Source organism: Mesoplodon densirostris, chromosome X, assembly GCF_025265405.1.
Source record: "Mesoplodon densirostris isolate mMesDen1 chromosome X, mMesDen1 primary haplotype, whole genome shotgun sequence".
NCBI classification, from domain to species: Eukaryota; Metazoa; Chordata; class Mammalia; order Artiodactyla; family Ziphiidae; genus Mesoplodon; species Mesoplodon densirostris.
Genome location: NC_082681.1, coordinates 121,418,071 through 121,434,576, shown reverse-complemented (window position 1 = coordinate 121,434,576; position 16,506 = coordinate 121,418,071). Strand labels below are relative to the sequence as shown.

The following is a 16,506-nucleotide window of genomic DNA, read 5'->3' as shown; positions in this document are numbered from 1 at the left end:
AACGCAATGCATTCGTCACTACATTGGCAACTCTGGTCTTCACAAAACGCCTTCCTCCACAAAAAAGCTGACTGTGACCCCTCTGGTCTTGGATGTTGCTGGGAATATGACTTTCAAATTATTTCACAGCTATGAGTTATGCCACTTTCTATTGTCTCACTTGAAAACAATCTTTTTTTAAAGAAATCAAAATCTGACAAGCAAGGGAAGCTTTTCTGTTCTCTAGTATGGAGTAGATCATGGCTCGTCTCAAAGGCACCTTTTCCTGCTCAGATGAGGAGAAGCGCTGAGTCTTTGGGAGGAAGGAAATCCACCAGGATAGCAGAAAGGGAGCTCACTTTTTTCCTGCAAGCGGGCTGTATTTGAAATCCAGGTCATCTGCAGCATGGGTAGGCTGGGCACCCTCGCAGAAGGACCCCTCACTCTGAATCCAGACAGCAAGGTCTGTGCTGGGGGCACTCGATGAAAGGTGCATCCTAGGGACAGCGGGGACCTGAGACACCGAGCCTGGGGGCTTTAGTACATAACAGGTGTGGGAGGCGCTAAAGGGCTGGGTAGGAAACATGTTTCATATTGGATGTGCCCAAATTCCCAGGCCTGAGGGTGAGCGAGCTTTGGAGAAGATAAGTGAGCAAAAAACACCTATCCTGGCAAAATAGATTAAAAGAGTTCCCAGGTAAGGCTGAGAAAAATCCCAACATAAGGGAGTTGACCCTTTTTTCTCCTATTCAAACATGTGGTGACAAAGCAAAAATTAGCTCAGACTGAGAAAGTAAAAATCTGCAAATGCGGATACAAACGCAGATAGAGCCAGCTGCAAAATGAACCGGAAATAGCATTTCTCCCAAGCACACCCACTACAGCTGGAAAGGGTCCTAACAACCCCTTCTCTGAGCGACGACTGCTTTCTTACTCTCTGAGAAAGTCTGTCCTCTAAGACCACAGACTATCAGAAACTTTGCTTTTTTATACTGTATTAGTAAGAATGAAATGTTTCAGCCTTGGCTGAAAGAAACAAGTCACTGTGACACAGAGAAGAAGCCTTGAATCCCCACACAAGTGCAGGGCCTCATGTAAGGGGTTCTGGACACAGCCCTGCACATCTATCTTAACTTGGTGGTGGTCCAGCTCACAGACAGACCTGATGTGGCCCGACTCACACAGCCCTGTTTTGCTTGGGGCCTACCAAAACACCGCTGCTTCGTTTACATTTCACTCACTTCCATTTCTCCTCCAAATCTGTAACTGCTCAGTTTTCTTTTGTTTGGTGCGATGCTCCACAGGTCCTCCTGGGCAGTCTCCTCGTTGCAATGAGCCCATAAACTTGACTTTGTCAGACTAGCCTAGTTTGTCTCTGGCGCTCTTGGGCTGACTGGGCCAGGACAGTGGCTAGAAAGAACAAAGGTCTGTCAAGCCCCACAGAGCAACCACTGCCGACCCTCCAGAAATCCGAAATAAGCTCAAGCGTCAACAAATGTGTTCTTTTCTTCCCGGTGACTGTGAACTTGGAAAAGGAGACCCGTGGCTACTACACTGCTTTTACAAGACTCTGTTAGATAGAGAGCCTGGTAAATTGAAACCATTTCTAATTCTCCATCTGCCCAACCACTACTGTTGCCAGTGCCCACTGAGTCCACGGCACTTTCCCGGACTGGATGGCGGGGATGTCAGGTAGAAGACACAGCCCCCTCCGCGAGGGACCAATGATAGCCACAAGGCACTATGTGTCACCATCACAGGGGACGACTCCTAAGAAGCAAGTCAAGGGACAAAGTGATCAGAAAGGTGGTACAAGTGTCTGGTGGTAATGTGAGGGGAGGTTAAACACAGTAAGTTCAGCCTTTGCCCCCCAGCCATCATTATTCAGAAGCCTGACCTGCCTTTGTACAAATTCTGTCAAGGACTATTTTTTCCCCAACCCACCTGCTCAACTGGTCCTCTGCATCTCTAAGACTGAACTGTTTGTTCAAGAAGATGCTAAATAATCATTTCTCTGGGCTATTTCTCTATCCCACCGAGGCCACAAATCATCTGCATCAACTGTAGTAAGAAAGAGGGGAACTCCAGATGTGGGGAGCTGGAAATACCTCAGAGCACTTCATTTACGAATATTTAAACAGTCTTCCTCTTGTTATGAAAATTATGGCAATCTGCTCCCCAGCCCACATTTCCGATGAATTTCAATATCATAAAAGCTTCATTGGGGGAGGGGAGATGATGTTAGTTGTTTAAATAAATCCTGATCAGCTGAGTTTCACTTTCCCTCAGAAGATATCAATGCACATGAACATTTTTTGAATCATCATAACTCACTCGTGACGTGAGCCTGTATTTGAGCGCACTAAGGAGACAGCTATGTGGGAAGGGGCTTCTCTCCTCTGTACCGCTGGGCAAGTTTCGTTACGGGTGTGACTTCCATCCAGAAGGAAGGAGGCTGTGTTGTTCCCAAGCTCCGAGTCATTTCTAAAAGTGGGTCAGCACTCTCTGTCCTTCCACCTGAACTTGGGTGTTGCGTCAAAATCCAGAAGCAGCGAAGGGTTCCAAATGGAGGGGGCTTTCTAGTGAACTAGGGTGCCTCGTGGAAATCATGGGAGAACCATTACCCCAGAATTTGCTCTTTACGATGAAAGCCAGAGAGTGTGTGAGGGGTGAGATTAAACTGCAGCAATTCTTACTCTGGGTCCATGAAAACACGTCTGTCAATAAATATCTCTCAAGTCTTCACTGACAGTGATAATTCTTCCCGACCTACCACCCGCTTACACACATATTTATAACCATGGCATCTCTGCCAAATGACATCTTCTCATATTCCTAACTCAGTTGTTCGCATCTTCCTTTTGCCTCTCCCATCGGCTGTTCAATTCTTTGAATGCAGAAAGCTTTCACTCTGAATTGCAAAGCTTTCGGAATTGAATCAGAGAGTGAAGATGCTCGGAGAAACCTGAGGGCTTCACTCTAGTACAACCCTCTGACTTCACAGACAAGGCAGACCACGTAGAGCACAAGGCCAGAGAAATAAAATTATTTGCCCAAGGTCACACAGCTAGCTAATAAGAGAGCTAGTCCTAGAATCTGTGCTTCCTAACTCTTAGCCAAAACACACCACCCAGCCCTGTAAAACCACTCTTTATTAACAACTCATCCCCACTCTGTGATGCATCTAGAGATGGACGTAGTTAATAGATACTTGTAGGAGTGAAAAAGGCTTCAGCTAGACTCAGGATCCTCCCACATGCTCAAGGGAGCTGGGCATGATGAACTGTGTTAAAATCCAGGCCCAGGAAGCCCATCTTAGATCTCAGAATTACTTTCAAACTATGCTGTCCAATATGGTGGTCCCCTAGGCACATGTAGCTATTGGGCACTCAAAATGTGGCTAGGCCAAGTTGAGATGTGGCATATGTGGAAAATACACGCTGGGTTGTGAAGACTCATATGAAAAGAGAATGAAAATATCTCATTTAATAATTTTATACGGGTTACATGTTGAAGGGCTAATATTTTGGGTATACTGAGTTAAATAAAATATATTTAAATTAAGTTCACCTGTTTCTTTTTTTTTAAAACCTGTTTCTTTTCTGTTTTTTTTTTTTTTTTTTTTTTTTTTGCGGTACGCGGGCCTCTCACTGTCGTGGCCTCTCCCGTTGCGGAGCACAGGCTCCGGACGCGCAGGCTCAGCGGCCATGGCTCACAGGCCCAGCCGCTCCGGGGCATGTGGGATCTTCCCAGACCGGGGCACGAACCCGTATCCTCTGCATCGGCAGGCGGACTCTCAACCACTGTGCCACCAGGGAAGCCCCCTCTTTTCTGGTTTTTAATGTGGCTACCAGAAAGTGTAAAATCTTGTATGTGGTTCACATAGTATCTCTACTGGCCAGCTCTGCTCTAAAACACCTTCCATCCACACCACCTAATCCTGCCAAAAAAGACTTGAGGGCTTCCCTGGTGGCACAGTGGATAGGAGTCTGCTTGCCAATGAGGGGGACACGGGTTCGATCCCTGGTCCGGGAGGATCCCACATGCCGCGGAGCAGCTGGGCCTGTGCGCCACAACTACTGAGCCTGTGCTTTAGAGCCCAAGTGCCACAACTACTGGAGCCCCCGTGCTTAGAGCCCATGCTCCGCAACAAGAGAAGCCCCCACTCTCCACAACTAGAGAGAGCCCTCGTGCAGCAGCGAAGACCCAACACAGCCGAAAATAAAACAAAAAAAATTTAAAAAAAAGACTTGAGTCTCCTGCCTGCAGACATTACAGAGGGTAAAAAATATATATCACGGATGTGCTCTTATCCTAAGGTCAGTTCTTGAGGCCTGAGGATTGATTAGTCACTTAAGCATGCCCTGCAGATTGTCCTGTTTTGTGCCACAACCTTAAAGGGACACTCAGGTCCCCCCTGCTTAGTCTCCCCCAAAAGCAACTCACCGGTCACCCATGGTACTATTTACTCTGAAAAGAGAGGAACAATCTATAGGGAATTTCTCTTTCACTTCTCTTGAAACTCTTTTCCATTAAAAAATTTTCTCTGTTTCTCAGGTTATTATTTCCACAAACAAGAGTGAGGTTGGTGAAGGCCACTGGTTGTCACATGTCACGAGGACAGCCTGTCCCAGGGACTCCATTCCAATTACCTCGGAGGTTTGATGCGTCTTTCCCTTCTCCTGCCCATCCCCCACTCCACCCATTCCCAGCAAACTTGCCTAATAACCTGGATCATTTATAAACCTGTCAACAGCCAGAACTACAGAATGAGTAGTTGAATGGAAGGAAGGATAGGCTACTGTCCAACGAGAGGGAATGTTATCAGAAGTGGTTTAACTGTGAATTCTTGAAAAAAAAATTTCAGGCCGCTTCAACAATCTTGAAGGTTTTACTGTCTAAAGGTAGGTTTAAGCATGCAAAACCTACAACCCGCGTGAATAACTGCGGGGCCAGTTTGGCTTTGGGAACATCTAGAGGCTCAGAACCCTTCCTGAAGGGTGGGCCCTTGACCAGGAGTACCAGCAGCACCTGGGAATTTGTTAGCAAAGCAAAATTTCAGGCCCCACCCCAGACCTGCTGACTCAGAAATTCTGGAGGTGAGGCCCAGCTCTCCAGGTGATTCTGGGACACACTCGAGTTTGAGAACTGCTGGATCAGAGCCTTAAACTAGTGTGCTTTCCGCCTATTAGCCACAGTCTAATTGTACCATTAACAGACTGAAGGCATGCAAACCTCATCTGAACCTTACACATTAAGACAGAGCTCTAGCGGCTGCATCTATAACATCCATGAACGGATTTATCTAAACCACCATTTTGGGCTTGGCAAGTCCAATAAATTCATTTTTTAATGCCTAAGGCAGTATCCCTTATTTGCTCTCAAAACTACCTGTTTTGCACTGCAAAAGGAGTTCCTGGTATATTTTTCTGCAACAAAAAGAATAAATCTATGCTTGCTCTTATATTAGTCCTAATTATATATGTATGAAATATCTTCTCTCAACCTTTGGCTTTCCAAACTAGATTAGTAGTCTGTCCACATTATCCTCATAAGGAAATCTGAAGCTGGAAAAAAAAAGTTAAGATCCCTAGAAGGAACTGAAGCACTTATTTCTGACTAGAGCACGTTCAGAACGCTCCAGTTATTGGAAGAATGACTAAAGGAATTGGAGAGTTGCCAGATTTAGCAAATACAAACACAGGATGCCCAGTTACATCTGAATGTCAGATAAACAGCCAATATTGCATAGGACATACTAAAAACAAAAAAAATTATTCATTGTTTATCTGAAATTCAAATGTAACTGGGCATTCTGTATTATCTGGCTACTCTAGAATGGGGAATACTGACCTGTGGGAAGCTTTGGGGGAGACAACTGTCCTCAAATACTTAAAGGACTGTTAGGAGAAAAATGGGCTAATATCAATATAGACCCAGAGACTAGAACCCATGGGTAAAAATTACAGGAAGAGCATATCCAGCTCAACAGAAGAAAGACATTTGTAACTACAGGAATTCAAGTAGAGATGTGCTGAGGAGAGTGGCAGGAAAGTCAAGATTTGGGAGTGTCTGTTGAGTGGTTAGGCTAAAAGATAAAGCCTCTCTGATTTGAAGGCCTATGAATCCCTAAACTGCTTGAGTTGCCATCGTCTAGAATCTTCCTGCCTCGTGAACTATGCAAACTGCTCTGGGTATACATGGATAAGCCCTGGCTCTGCACGTGGGTGAGAAACAAATGGCAAGAAAGCATCTTGGACTTCCTTGGTGGCGCAGTGGTTAAGAACCCGCCTGCCAATGCAGGAGACACGGGTTCGAGCCCTGGACCAGGAAGATCCCACATGCCATGGAGCAACGAAGCCCATGTGCCACAACTACTGAGCCTGCGCTCTAGAGCCCGTGAGCCACAACTACTGAAGCCTGTGCACGTAGAGCCTGTGCTCCGCAACAAGAGAAGCCACTGCAACGAGAAGCCCGTGCACCGCAATGAAGAGTAGCCCCCGCTCGCTGCAACTAAAGAAAGCCCACGCGCAGCAACGCAGCCATAAATAAACAAACAAATAAATAAATTTATTTTTTTTAAAAAAAGCATCTTGTTCCATCGAGGAACTTGTGCCCGTCCTACTGGTAGAGCCTAATGAAACATATTTGTGTGCATTTTTCCCCATGTGCTTTAAAAAAGCCATTAAGATTACGTAAGGATTTTTCAAAAGCGTTTCAATGATTATAAAACCCTTCACTGCTTTCAAACATAAAACAGATATACAAGGAAACTCACCCTTTGTCCTGCTGTCCATTTCTGTTTTTGACGAGTCTGGAGTTGCTGCAGTCGGAGGTAACTTCTTGCCAATAGTCTGAGGGGAAAAAAGATGATCTTTACTCATCAAGATGATTCTCTCCATCAAGCAAAGGAATAAAAAAGATCAAGATCATGATGACGAAATGCTCCCAACTGGTCCTAAAAACCTCATACTTAAGTTCTGGTATTGCTCTGTGTATTGGCTGCCATTCTTCCATTAGGCCTGGACCTCAGTGACAGATAGGTAGGAAAACCAAGTTAAAAAGTCTTTATCCTTGTAGGCACTCCGTATCTCTTACTCCCATTCTTCCTTGGTTCTTTATTTTTTTTTTGCGGTACGCAGGCCTCTCACTGTTGTGGCCTCTCCCGTTGCGGAGCACAGGCTCCGGACGCGCAGGCTCAGCGGCCATGGCTCACGGGCCCAGCCGCTCCGCGGCATGTGGGACCTTCCCGGACCGGGGCACAAACCCGTGTCCCCTGCATCGGCAGGCGGACTCTCAACCACTGCGCCACCAGGAAAGCCCTCTTCCTTGGTTCTTATTAGAAGGTTGATTACTTTCAGAAGAGAAAACAGGGACATTTCCCCTCAGTTTATGAGAAGCTGACTCAATCTATAGCCCAGAGGAGGTGTTCAAAGTGTCTGCAGCTTGGAAGGAAGGGCAGGAAGAGGGAAGGCACAAAAAGACAGAAAGAAGGACGGGATGGAAGGATAGAAGGCCAGAAGGCCAGGCCGATGATGGGCAGGTGGAAGGACAGGCAGAAGTCCGAGTGTCCAGGGCAACTGTGCCTTGTCGTGTCTCCTTCTAGCCATCTAAAAGCCAACTTGCTCCAAAGATGGAACAAGCAGGGCCGGCAGCTCCCTTCCTTCCCACCAGCCTTTTAACCCTCCAGGGCTTTGAAAAACGCCAATGCTGCAGACCCGAGGCATCTATTTAGTAGTTAAAAAAAAAAAGAGTCTGTTTTGAGTTCATTTTCTTCCTTTCATTCATAACTAATTCTATTATCATCCATTATTTATGAACCATCCACAGAAAAGACTGGATATTGTCTCTAACTAAAGATATTCCCCCAAACACAGGCAACTCAGCGGCTCAAAGCAACAAAAATGAAAAACGAGACGAGCAGCAAAATGATGGTTCCAAAGGTGAGGTCTGTCCCCACTCCTGTCCTTGGCCATCACGTTTGTGTCATGGTGATTAACGCCCGAGGAAAACGTTGACTGATACCAGGGAAACAGCTCTCAGAACCAAGCAGCTGCATGAATCTCCCCAACAATGAGGAGTTTCCCCAGTGAGAATTTCGGCCACTGGGAAAACCAAACATATCTGCTCCTTGAACACATGAAGGGGAATGAACTGCATAATTGACATACTGGCACGGTAGAATTTTTCTTCAAGTACGACTGATTCACCACAGTTTTTAATTTGAAAAAGTTCTTCATGCTTCAAATGTTGAAACTAACATTAAATATGAATAAATCACAGAAAGAGTGTAAGATAAATCTAATCCTCAGCCCTTAGGGAATTTTTAAAAACATTTGTGACAGAAAGCCTTTACATTTTACACGGTGACATTTTTATTTAGTGCTGCAGGGCTTTCTATATTGGATAAAAAATGAAACCCAAAATACTATGCTGCTCCTCAACCGCCACTAAATACTCAAGCTAATTACCCTGTGTGATTCCGAGGAATCATCAAGGAGGAAAAAAGCTTGTTGTTATTTGGCCATAAGGTCACATTTGATGAAAAACTGTTCTTAGAATCATCTTGAAAAATCAGGAATTGACAGTAAAAACAGATGTACTCAGTGTCATTCGCATTCCTGCTCACACTTCCAACAGCATCTCCCTCACTCTCTGTTTTTCCGTTTTGTGGACCAGAATAAAGCATCGCTGCTGTTAACACATTAGGAAGAAGAAAACAAAAACGATTAATCCTTTAGTTACTGCTGACAGTTGAGAGAGGAAATCAGGAAAATACAGCAGTAAGAACTGTGTCCAATCCTGACTTTGCTTCCATTCCTGAAAAAAAAAATCAAACATCCAATGGTTTGGGCCTTAAGCCAGATGCCTTCCTTTAGAGAAACTTTCACAGGTTGTGTATTGTTACGACACCCCCTTACTTGGTAACAAAAGGAAGTGTTGCCCTCCATCTCTGATGTCCTGGTTTACCAGTGCGTCCAAGCTAACAGACATCAAGAAAGGCCACCAGCTAAATATACTTACTTCTGAGCAGAAAGACATAAGAAAGAAAAGCTTATTCTATTATTTTTTTCTTGCTATTTCAGAAAATACAGTACACTGGTCTCTGCATGGATCCCAGCATCGGGGCGGGGGGGAAGCTGATATTGCACTCATCTTCTGGGGATGCTAGACCTTAACTCCTTTCTTTTTTTTTTTTTTTTTTTTTTTTTTGCGGTATGCGGGCCTCTCACTGTTGTGGCCTCTCCCGTTGCGGAGCACAGGCTCCGGATGCGCAGGCCCAGCGGCCATGGCTCACGGGCCCAGCCGCTCCGCGGCATATGGGATCCTCCCAGACCGGGGCACGAACCCGTATCCCCTGCATCGGCAGGCGGACTCTCAACCACTGCGCCACCAGGGAGGCCCCTTAACTCCTTTCTTCTTCCTCATGGGCCTTGAGGAAGGTCTAGAGTAAGGCCAGTTCCTCCCTTCTCAGCCTGGTCTTCCAGGCGTCCCAGAGATGAGAGTTGTTCAGGTGTCTCTCTCTTCTCTAGGACCCAGACCTAGAGAAGTATGGTTCCCAGACCTGCGGCACTAGCCTCACCTGGGAACTTTGCTAGGAAGTCAAATTCCCAGGCCCCGCCCCAGCCTGTCTCAATCGGAAACTCTGGGGATGGTGCCCAGTGGCTTCTGTCTGAACACACCCTCCAGGGGATCCTGGTGTACGTTCAAGTTTGAGAACCACCAACCTAGATGTAGGAGGGATTCCATTAGCATTAACCAAATCCCTTCTCTGAGATTAACAACTCGGGCGCCTATTCTCATGCCTAGACAAATTATAAAACATCTTTTTCACTCTTCCTCCTCTCTTCTCTACCTGCTTCCACTAAATGCCTTCCCCCTTCTCTATTCTCACTGGCATAAGAACTTGTCATTGCTACTGAATGAGTCGGTTCAGAGAGGCAATGAAGTTTAGTAGAGCAGACAATGTGACAGTATCACTGAGGGAGAAGGAGGGGGGCAGAGGTGGCCACGAGACCCTTCACTGGAGGAGTACTGGAAGGATGAATGCGTGCATGGATGGATGGACAGATGGAGGAAAGGATGGTAAGACCGCTTTGAACCAAAAATGGAAGACTGTACCTAGCCTCTCTGGGCTCAGCCTACCGTGAAGGCTGGGGGGGCAGATCCCCATGACGGTGTCGACCTTCAGGGACAGCCAAGCCCTGAGGCTCCTCTGTGGCGCTTCCCTTTACTGGCATTTGGGGCGGGACATTTCTTCACTGGAGAAGACTCTCACACACTAAAGGACAGCTAGCAACACTTGCTTCTGCCCACTAATAGCCTGTAGTGCCCCTTCCTCACTGCATCCACCCCGAACGCCCCACCCCTTTCCAAACACCCCATTTGAGAAGCTCTATCCCTTGCCCTTCCTCTAAATATAAGAACAAAGACAAAGGTAGTGAATTACTGCGTTCTTACCAGGCTTCCAGCTTCCCCTACCTCTGAAAACATGTTTGGTCCATTGGGCTAAATGTGAACCGAAACCCCAGCTTTTAAAGGGCATGCATCACGAGAGCAATGCCAAGTTCCAGTACGCACACAGGTCCTACGTAGCTGAAGGTCAGCCACAGTGCAGGCCTACATGGACGGACCAATTGGGGAATCACATCCATGCATCTCTCATCCACCTTGCAGGCAGTAAAGAAGGATGCTAGGCTTGCAGAGGCTACGGGAGAGCATTCGGGATGTCCACTTGTGGCTTCCTTGGCAGAGCTCAGAGTTCCTGCCTTCCTAGGTGTCACAAAGAAGGTGTTATCCAGGACAAGCATGGGCCACACACTTAGGGGCTGTGCTGATGCTCTCAGGACGCAGCTCTTTCACCTCCTAAGGGATCTGCAAACAGGCCCATTTTACCGCATGCCTTCGATGAAGGGACTCTTGGGCTCTGCTCCGTAGCTCAACCCAACATGTCCTATTCTGCTCCATGCTGTGGCTGAAGACGTCCTAGGACCCACATCCACAATACTCTGCTCTGACTGCCCCCAACTCAGAGGCTGCTGCTTGATCTGGGAGTGGATGCACATATGGAGCTGAAATGGATGAAATGTACGTATGAAATCTATGGAGCTGAAAGCTCTACAGACTATGACTATCAACCCACTTCAACACACAGTAATCACCAAGTTGGTGTCAACTTTTGTCTCTCCTGTCACACCCTAATCTCCATTTAAAACCTGATTTTTAAAAATTAATAATTCAAGAAATTCTTCCCTTTGAATATGTAATACCAGAAGTCCCTCTGCTGTTAGTTCTCTTGACAAAAGTACTAAGTCAAGTTTTGGGGGGTTTTGTGGACAGTAGGGGCATCATATATACTCCTAGCTCTGTGAGATCTGATAACACAGCCTCAGGACAGATAACCCACATGTGATTTCAGTTAGTAGAGCTAGTATTTTTTTTTCTTTTCTGTGCCAAAATGAAGAAACTAATGCTTGTAGGAAAGACAATCACTGGATTGGACTCCAGTGGAATCTAGTTCCCTAATGACTCATATATCTGTTTCTCTTCGCAACTGTTGGAGTGTGAGACCAGGATCCTGCTCAAACCAAGTGCAAAATCACTCCTCTGACTTTATTCTAATTCAGATGCAAGCTCCTTTGAGTGTAAAAAAGTTTCCAGTTATAGGACAATGCTAAGGAGAAGAAAGTTTACGTCCTATCTCTGAAAGTCTCTTCTCCAAAAATACTACAGAAAACTCTGAAATCACAAAGGCAACCAGCTTCGCTGGGTAGGGGGAGGAGTGAGAGAGCTCCTTGCATCCTAACAGTTGGTGAAGCCCCCCTGTTGGTAGACCAGGCTTTCTGACGCCTATTCTAGAAGAGGGTGATCTTCTGAGAAGCCATACGGAGACATCACTCAAGTGCTTACACAAAGCCAAACACAAGACATGACTTTCAAAAAGCTGGTAAAATACAAGATAAAGGATGGCTCTTTGAAGGCACGACTTTGACTACATTAGTATCTGACAGTACCTTCCCTTTCTGTTCAGTACAGATTTGTTAAATACCCGTTCGAAGTGAGACAGCGAAGCAGATGGAAAGGCAAGAGGATGCTGAACATCACTGCACACACTGAAACAGCAATTTGCTGGGCTCTCCAGAGTGGTGTTCTGAGGGGTGCCCAGGCACTCAGCATGGTTATCCCAAATCCCGGTCAATATACAGGAAACAGAGAGATACAGGCTACGGGAGAGGGCGATGAGAAGAGAAACAAGACAGTAACTGTACATGACCATATCCACAACCTTTCAGCTTTCCTTTTCCACCACAAATAAGAGAGCTATACAAACTGCTATTAAAACTCACTGCCAACTTTTTATATTTATTCTTACACGCTCCTTTCATGAACATCTAGGACTGATGGTATTAGGAAAAGTCTGCTTGGTGCTCAGCAGGGAGCGGTACGAGCAGGGCAGAAGCCCCTTATCTAAGCCAGCTCCTGTCTGAGCCAGAAGAGAACTAGTACAAAACAGTGTCCATACAATGGAGTGCCTGCGCACTTGTAATGGAAGGCTTTTCTACTCGCTGGGAAATTTACATTAGCAATTGTCAATTCACCCGCCTTTGGTTGGCCCAGCTTAAACGACTTGCTATTGACAGAAGATATGCCAGAGTAAAATACAACTCCAAATTCTAAAAATCAAATGCATGGTCCAGTGAAAGAAAAAATATATTTGTAGCTCCATTCTACCGACAGAGGTTACCTCTGCAATACCTCACATACCACTGTGTTAATCCTGACATCTCCAAAGGGGCATGCTTCATATAAGTAAGTCTCCTTTAAACTTGGCTATAAGAAAAGATAAAATGTAAAAAGTTGTCTTCTGATTATGAAGTTGGGCTTAAGACTTACAGTTATTCATATAGTGTTTATTTCCCTGGTTGTCTTAAAATGTTAGTGATAATTCAAGTTACATTAAACCTCCTTGCCCAACCAGAGTTAAAGACCTTGCCAGATTCACAGCTGCTTTAGAAGTATTTGTTAGCTGTATTCCACTTAGAAGTTTAACGGCTTTTCTCCTCCTTTCTCTTCAGAAACAGTGCACTCCTTGAGGGCAGGACCTAGATGTTAATTATTCTCTTATCTCCACAAAGTGAAGGGTTAGGAAGTGTTTGTTGAGTGGAGCCAGGAATGTGGGGGCACCATCCCCTGACCCTTTGCCCTACCATGAGCATCCTACCACAACACAACAGGTAAATGAAGGGAGCTGTCCTCCTTGACAAACCAGACTCCTCTTGGAGCCCCACTGTTTGTCACTGTCATGTATCAGCTCTTCCAGCCTGATCTCTGGTGACAGCACATTGTCCAGGATGTCTTCCTCTATGGCCCCTGCCTTACTCCCCTGTTCTCATGCACATGACCCCGACCTCCGATTAATTATTGGTTGCCATGAAGAAGAATCCAATCTCAGTCATGTTTCTGGTGGACCTCTGTCTGCCTATGATGTCCAAATACTCTTTGTAGCCTGCTCCCTCACATTTTCTCAGGTTCCTATTATGATCAAAGGACCCTCACTTGGAGGGTTCATTATCATCCAGGTATGTGTGTACACATACACACACACACACACACAGACTCCCAAGATGTTCCACCAACCAACCAACTAAATACCAAAACACCTAATGCCACAATCTGGTAAATTTGGGAAACACAGGATGCTTGGTCTAATCCTTGCATAATAGCATATTAAAGGCTCTGAGAAGTCCTGCAGTTACAGATTAATTTTATCCTTAACATTTTCTCAGTGTTTTCTAAACTTATCCGCACACAGAAATCCTACTTCTTATGACACCTATTGACACATCACGAGAACAAGCAGTCTACAGAAGAGGTGGGTGAAGGTCACCATTTCCGCTTCGTAAATTCTCTTGGCTCGTCCTCTCTGGCTCCTAGACTCACAATGTGGAACCCACCCTTGACTACCCTCTTACTGCACCTTCCCATATCAAACCCACCAGCCAGTCCCTGCTTTCAGTTTCATCCCTTCCTCTTTGACCCCAGCCTGTGGACTTTGTTACTAACACAGGAACTATTTCCACAGTTTTCTAGACGAGGATCCTATTCTCCAATTCAAGCCACTTCATTAGCTCTCCTGTAGACTCAACTTTTAATCACCCTCCACCATCACCCCTTACCATATCTATTTCACAACACTCAGAATATATCCTGCTTCTCAATGGCTATTCATGTAACTCCCAAAGCCCTGAAGACATTCGAGGGTTTACTTCCGATTGCTGCAACTTGGCCGACCTCTCAATGGCTGGCATCTTTCTCTTGTGCTCTTAAGATGAATAGCCAACTTTGACTATAAGACACCTATTTCCATCTTAGATCCTTCCATTAGATCTTCTAGGGTTTTCTCTATCTGTCCAATAGATACTTTAGTATCTATCATTTTAATGAACATGTATATATGAAGTCTGTTTTATATTTGTATTAAACACACATGACACTCTCTCTCTCTGACACATGTGCCTCAGTAGAAAGATGTACCTAAGAACTTAAGCTAATTTCTAGAATTTACCACGCACTTTAACTTCTGCCAGGATCTGATCATTTGGTTCATTTGTTTGCTTTTTGAATACCTCAGGAGACCATGTCCTAAAAAGCTGGAAAGAACCATCCAACGCATGCATTCACAGGAGGAATAGGATTTTCTCTTTGTCAAAGCAAAATAACTTTTTGAAGGTGTAGCGGGGGCTTCCACTTGTGCTGGGGAAATGCAGGGCTGAAGGAGGAGTCAAAACCTACTGAAGTGCTCAATGAGGTGGAGGATGTACATTCAGACAACATTAAAATCATAGGAGGCAGCTCTCCAAACATCTGACAGTATATGAAAATGCTGTTTCTATTTTCCCCCCACTGTTCCCAAGAGAGGAGCCTGCATGCTATTTTGTTGTCGGATCATCTTATTCACAGAGGATAAACAAGCCAGAGTAAATTTCCATTTCATATACTACTTCGGCAAAACACAGTTCGCCAGTACGCTTTCAAAAGACGACTTTCTGCTGTCACGACAGATAAAAGGAAATCTCAAGCCTTTCTTCTACCAGAGGATTAGTTTTATCTTTTGATTAATAATGCTTTCCTTTTAGATGCATTTGGAGAATTTAAGAGTATGGGTAAGGAAGAGAGAAGGATGGTATGGGTGCAGGGAATATCATGGGGCCAGTTTGAGTTCTGTTCATCCAGTGCTTTAACATGAAACTGGCTGTACATACACGGACCAAGTCCTAATTTTCTAATAAAGTAGTTGTATGAATTCAATTAACATACAAAGATCCTTTCCAGCTCTACAATATTTTGACTTACTCAATCCCAACACAGTCCAGGCTATTCCCCTTACCTGGGATGGCACCTTCTCCTGCAGTGTATTTGAATCCCATCTCACCTTTAAGGTGCAACCAAAGTCCAGCTAGCTAAATGTTTTCTACTGACATGCAGCCCACATTTGATCATGACATTTTTCTGTGTATGAGATACTTGAGGGCAAAGCCACGTTTATTCAGTTTTCCTTTCTGCACTTAAAGTGAAGGCTTGCCTCAACCACTCTTCCTCTGTCCCTCCCTCCCTCCCTTCTTCCCTTCCCTCCTTCCTTCCTTCCTTCCTTCCTTTCTTTCACTCACTCACTCATTCATTTATTCAGCATTCTTTTCTAGAACTACCATGAGCCATGATCTATGCTGGAAGCTGCATATACAAAGATGAGATGGGTGGAGTCCTGGATCTCAAATGAGTTCAAAATTTAGCAGTGGAGACAGATTAATTAACAAAGCATCACAGTCCAAGGGATAAACACTACAATAAAAGTGTGCATAGGAAAGAAAAAAGGAGCCATTAACAAGTCTGCGTGGGGAAATAAGCCTCACAGCAATGATGCAGCTTGAGTTAAATTCTGAAGAATTAGTAGGAATTTGCCAGGTAGGAAATGGTAGAGAGAGTATTTGAACTAAAGAAAAGCAGGAGCGAAGGTGAGAATGTAAGCAGGGAATGGGGGCTTCGCAGCACAGAACGGGGCCAATGGAAGGGGGGATCCTGTAGGTGGGGTGAAAGGAGGAAGAGCTGCTTGGGCTAGGAGGCCAGCAAGGTAAATGGAAGCCAATGTTACCGTTTGCGCTTTATCTTAAAGGCAACTGGTAGTTAGCAGAGGTGTGGCATGATCACATTTGTGACTTTAAGACCAATGATCTGGTGGCATTGGGAGGAATAAAGAAGAAAGGAAAGGGCATGTGAAAATCAAGGAGATAATTAATTAGGAGGTTGATGCAATGATCCAACTGAGGCAGTGAAACTAAAGATGCGGAAGAGAGGCTGGAGAAACACGTAGACTGCCAACCTGTCCATATTCCACAATCACGACAGGGATAAATCAGTGACTGTGAATTGGTGTGAATATAGATGGAAAAATATTCAAACTCTGTTATGTTCTTGAGTCAACATATATGTATTCTACAGAGGTATTGAGTGCCAATGGTGTACAAAGAA

General features: G+C 45.1%; 1 protein-coding gene across 4 annotated transcripts in view; it reads right to left on the bottom strand.

Annotated features, from left to right (window-relative positions):
• Nucleotides 1–16,506, bottom strand: part of SH3KBP1 (SH3 domain containing kinase binding protein 1) — a 346,074-nt gene that overhangs the window by 100,611 nt on the left and 228,957 nt on the right. For all 4 annotated transcript variants that reach the window (XM_060086464.1, XM_060086462.1, XM_060086463.1 and 1 more), the window contains one exon: nt 6,758–6,833. In XM_060086464.1, coding sequence (XP_059942447.1) covers nt 6,758–6,833 — 76 coding nt within the window. The remainder of the gene's footprint in view (nt 1–6,757; nt 6,834–16,506) is intronic.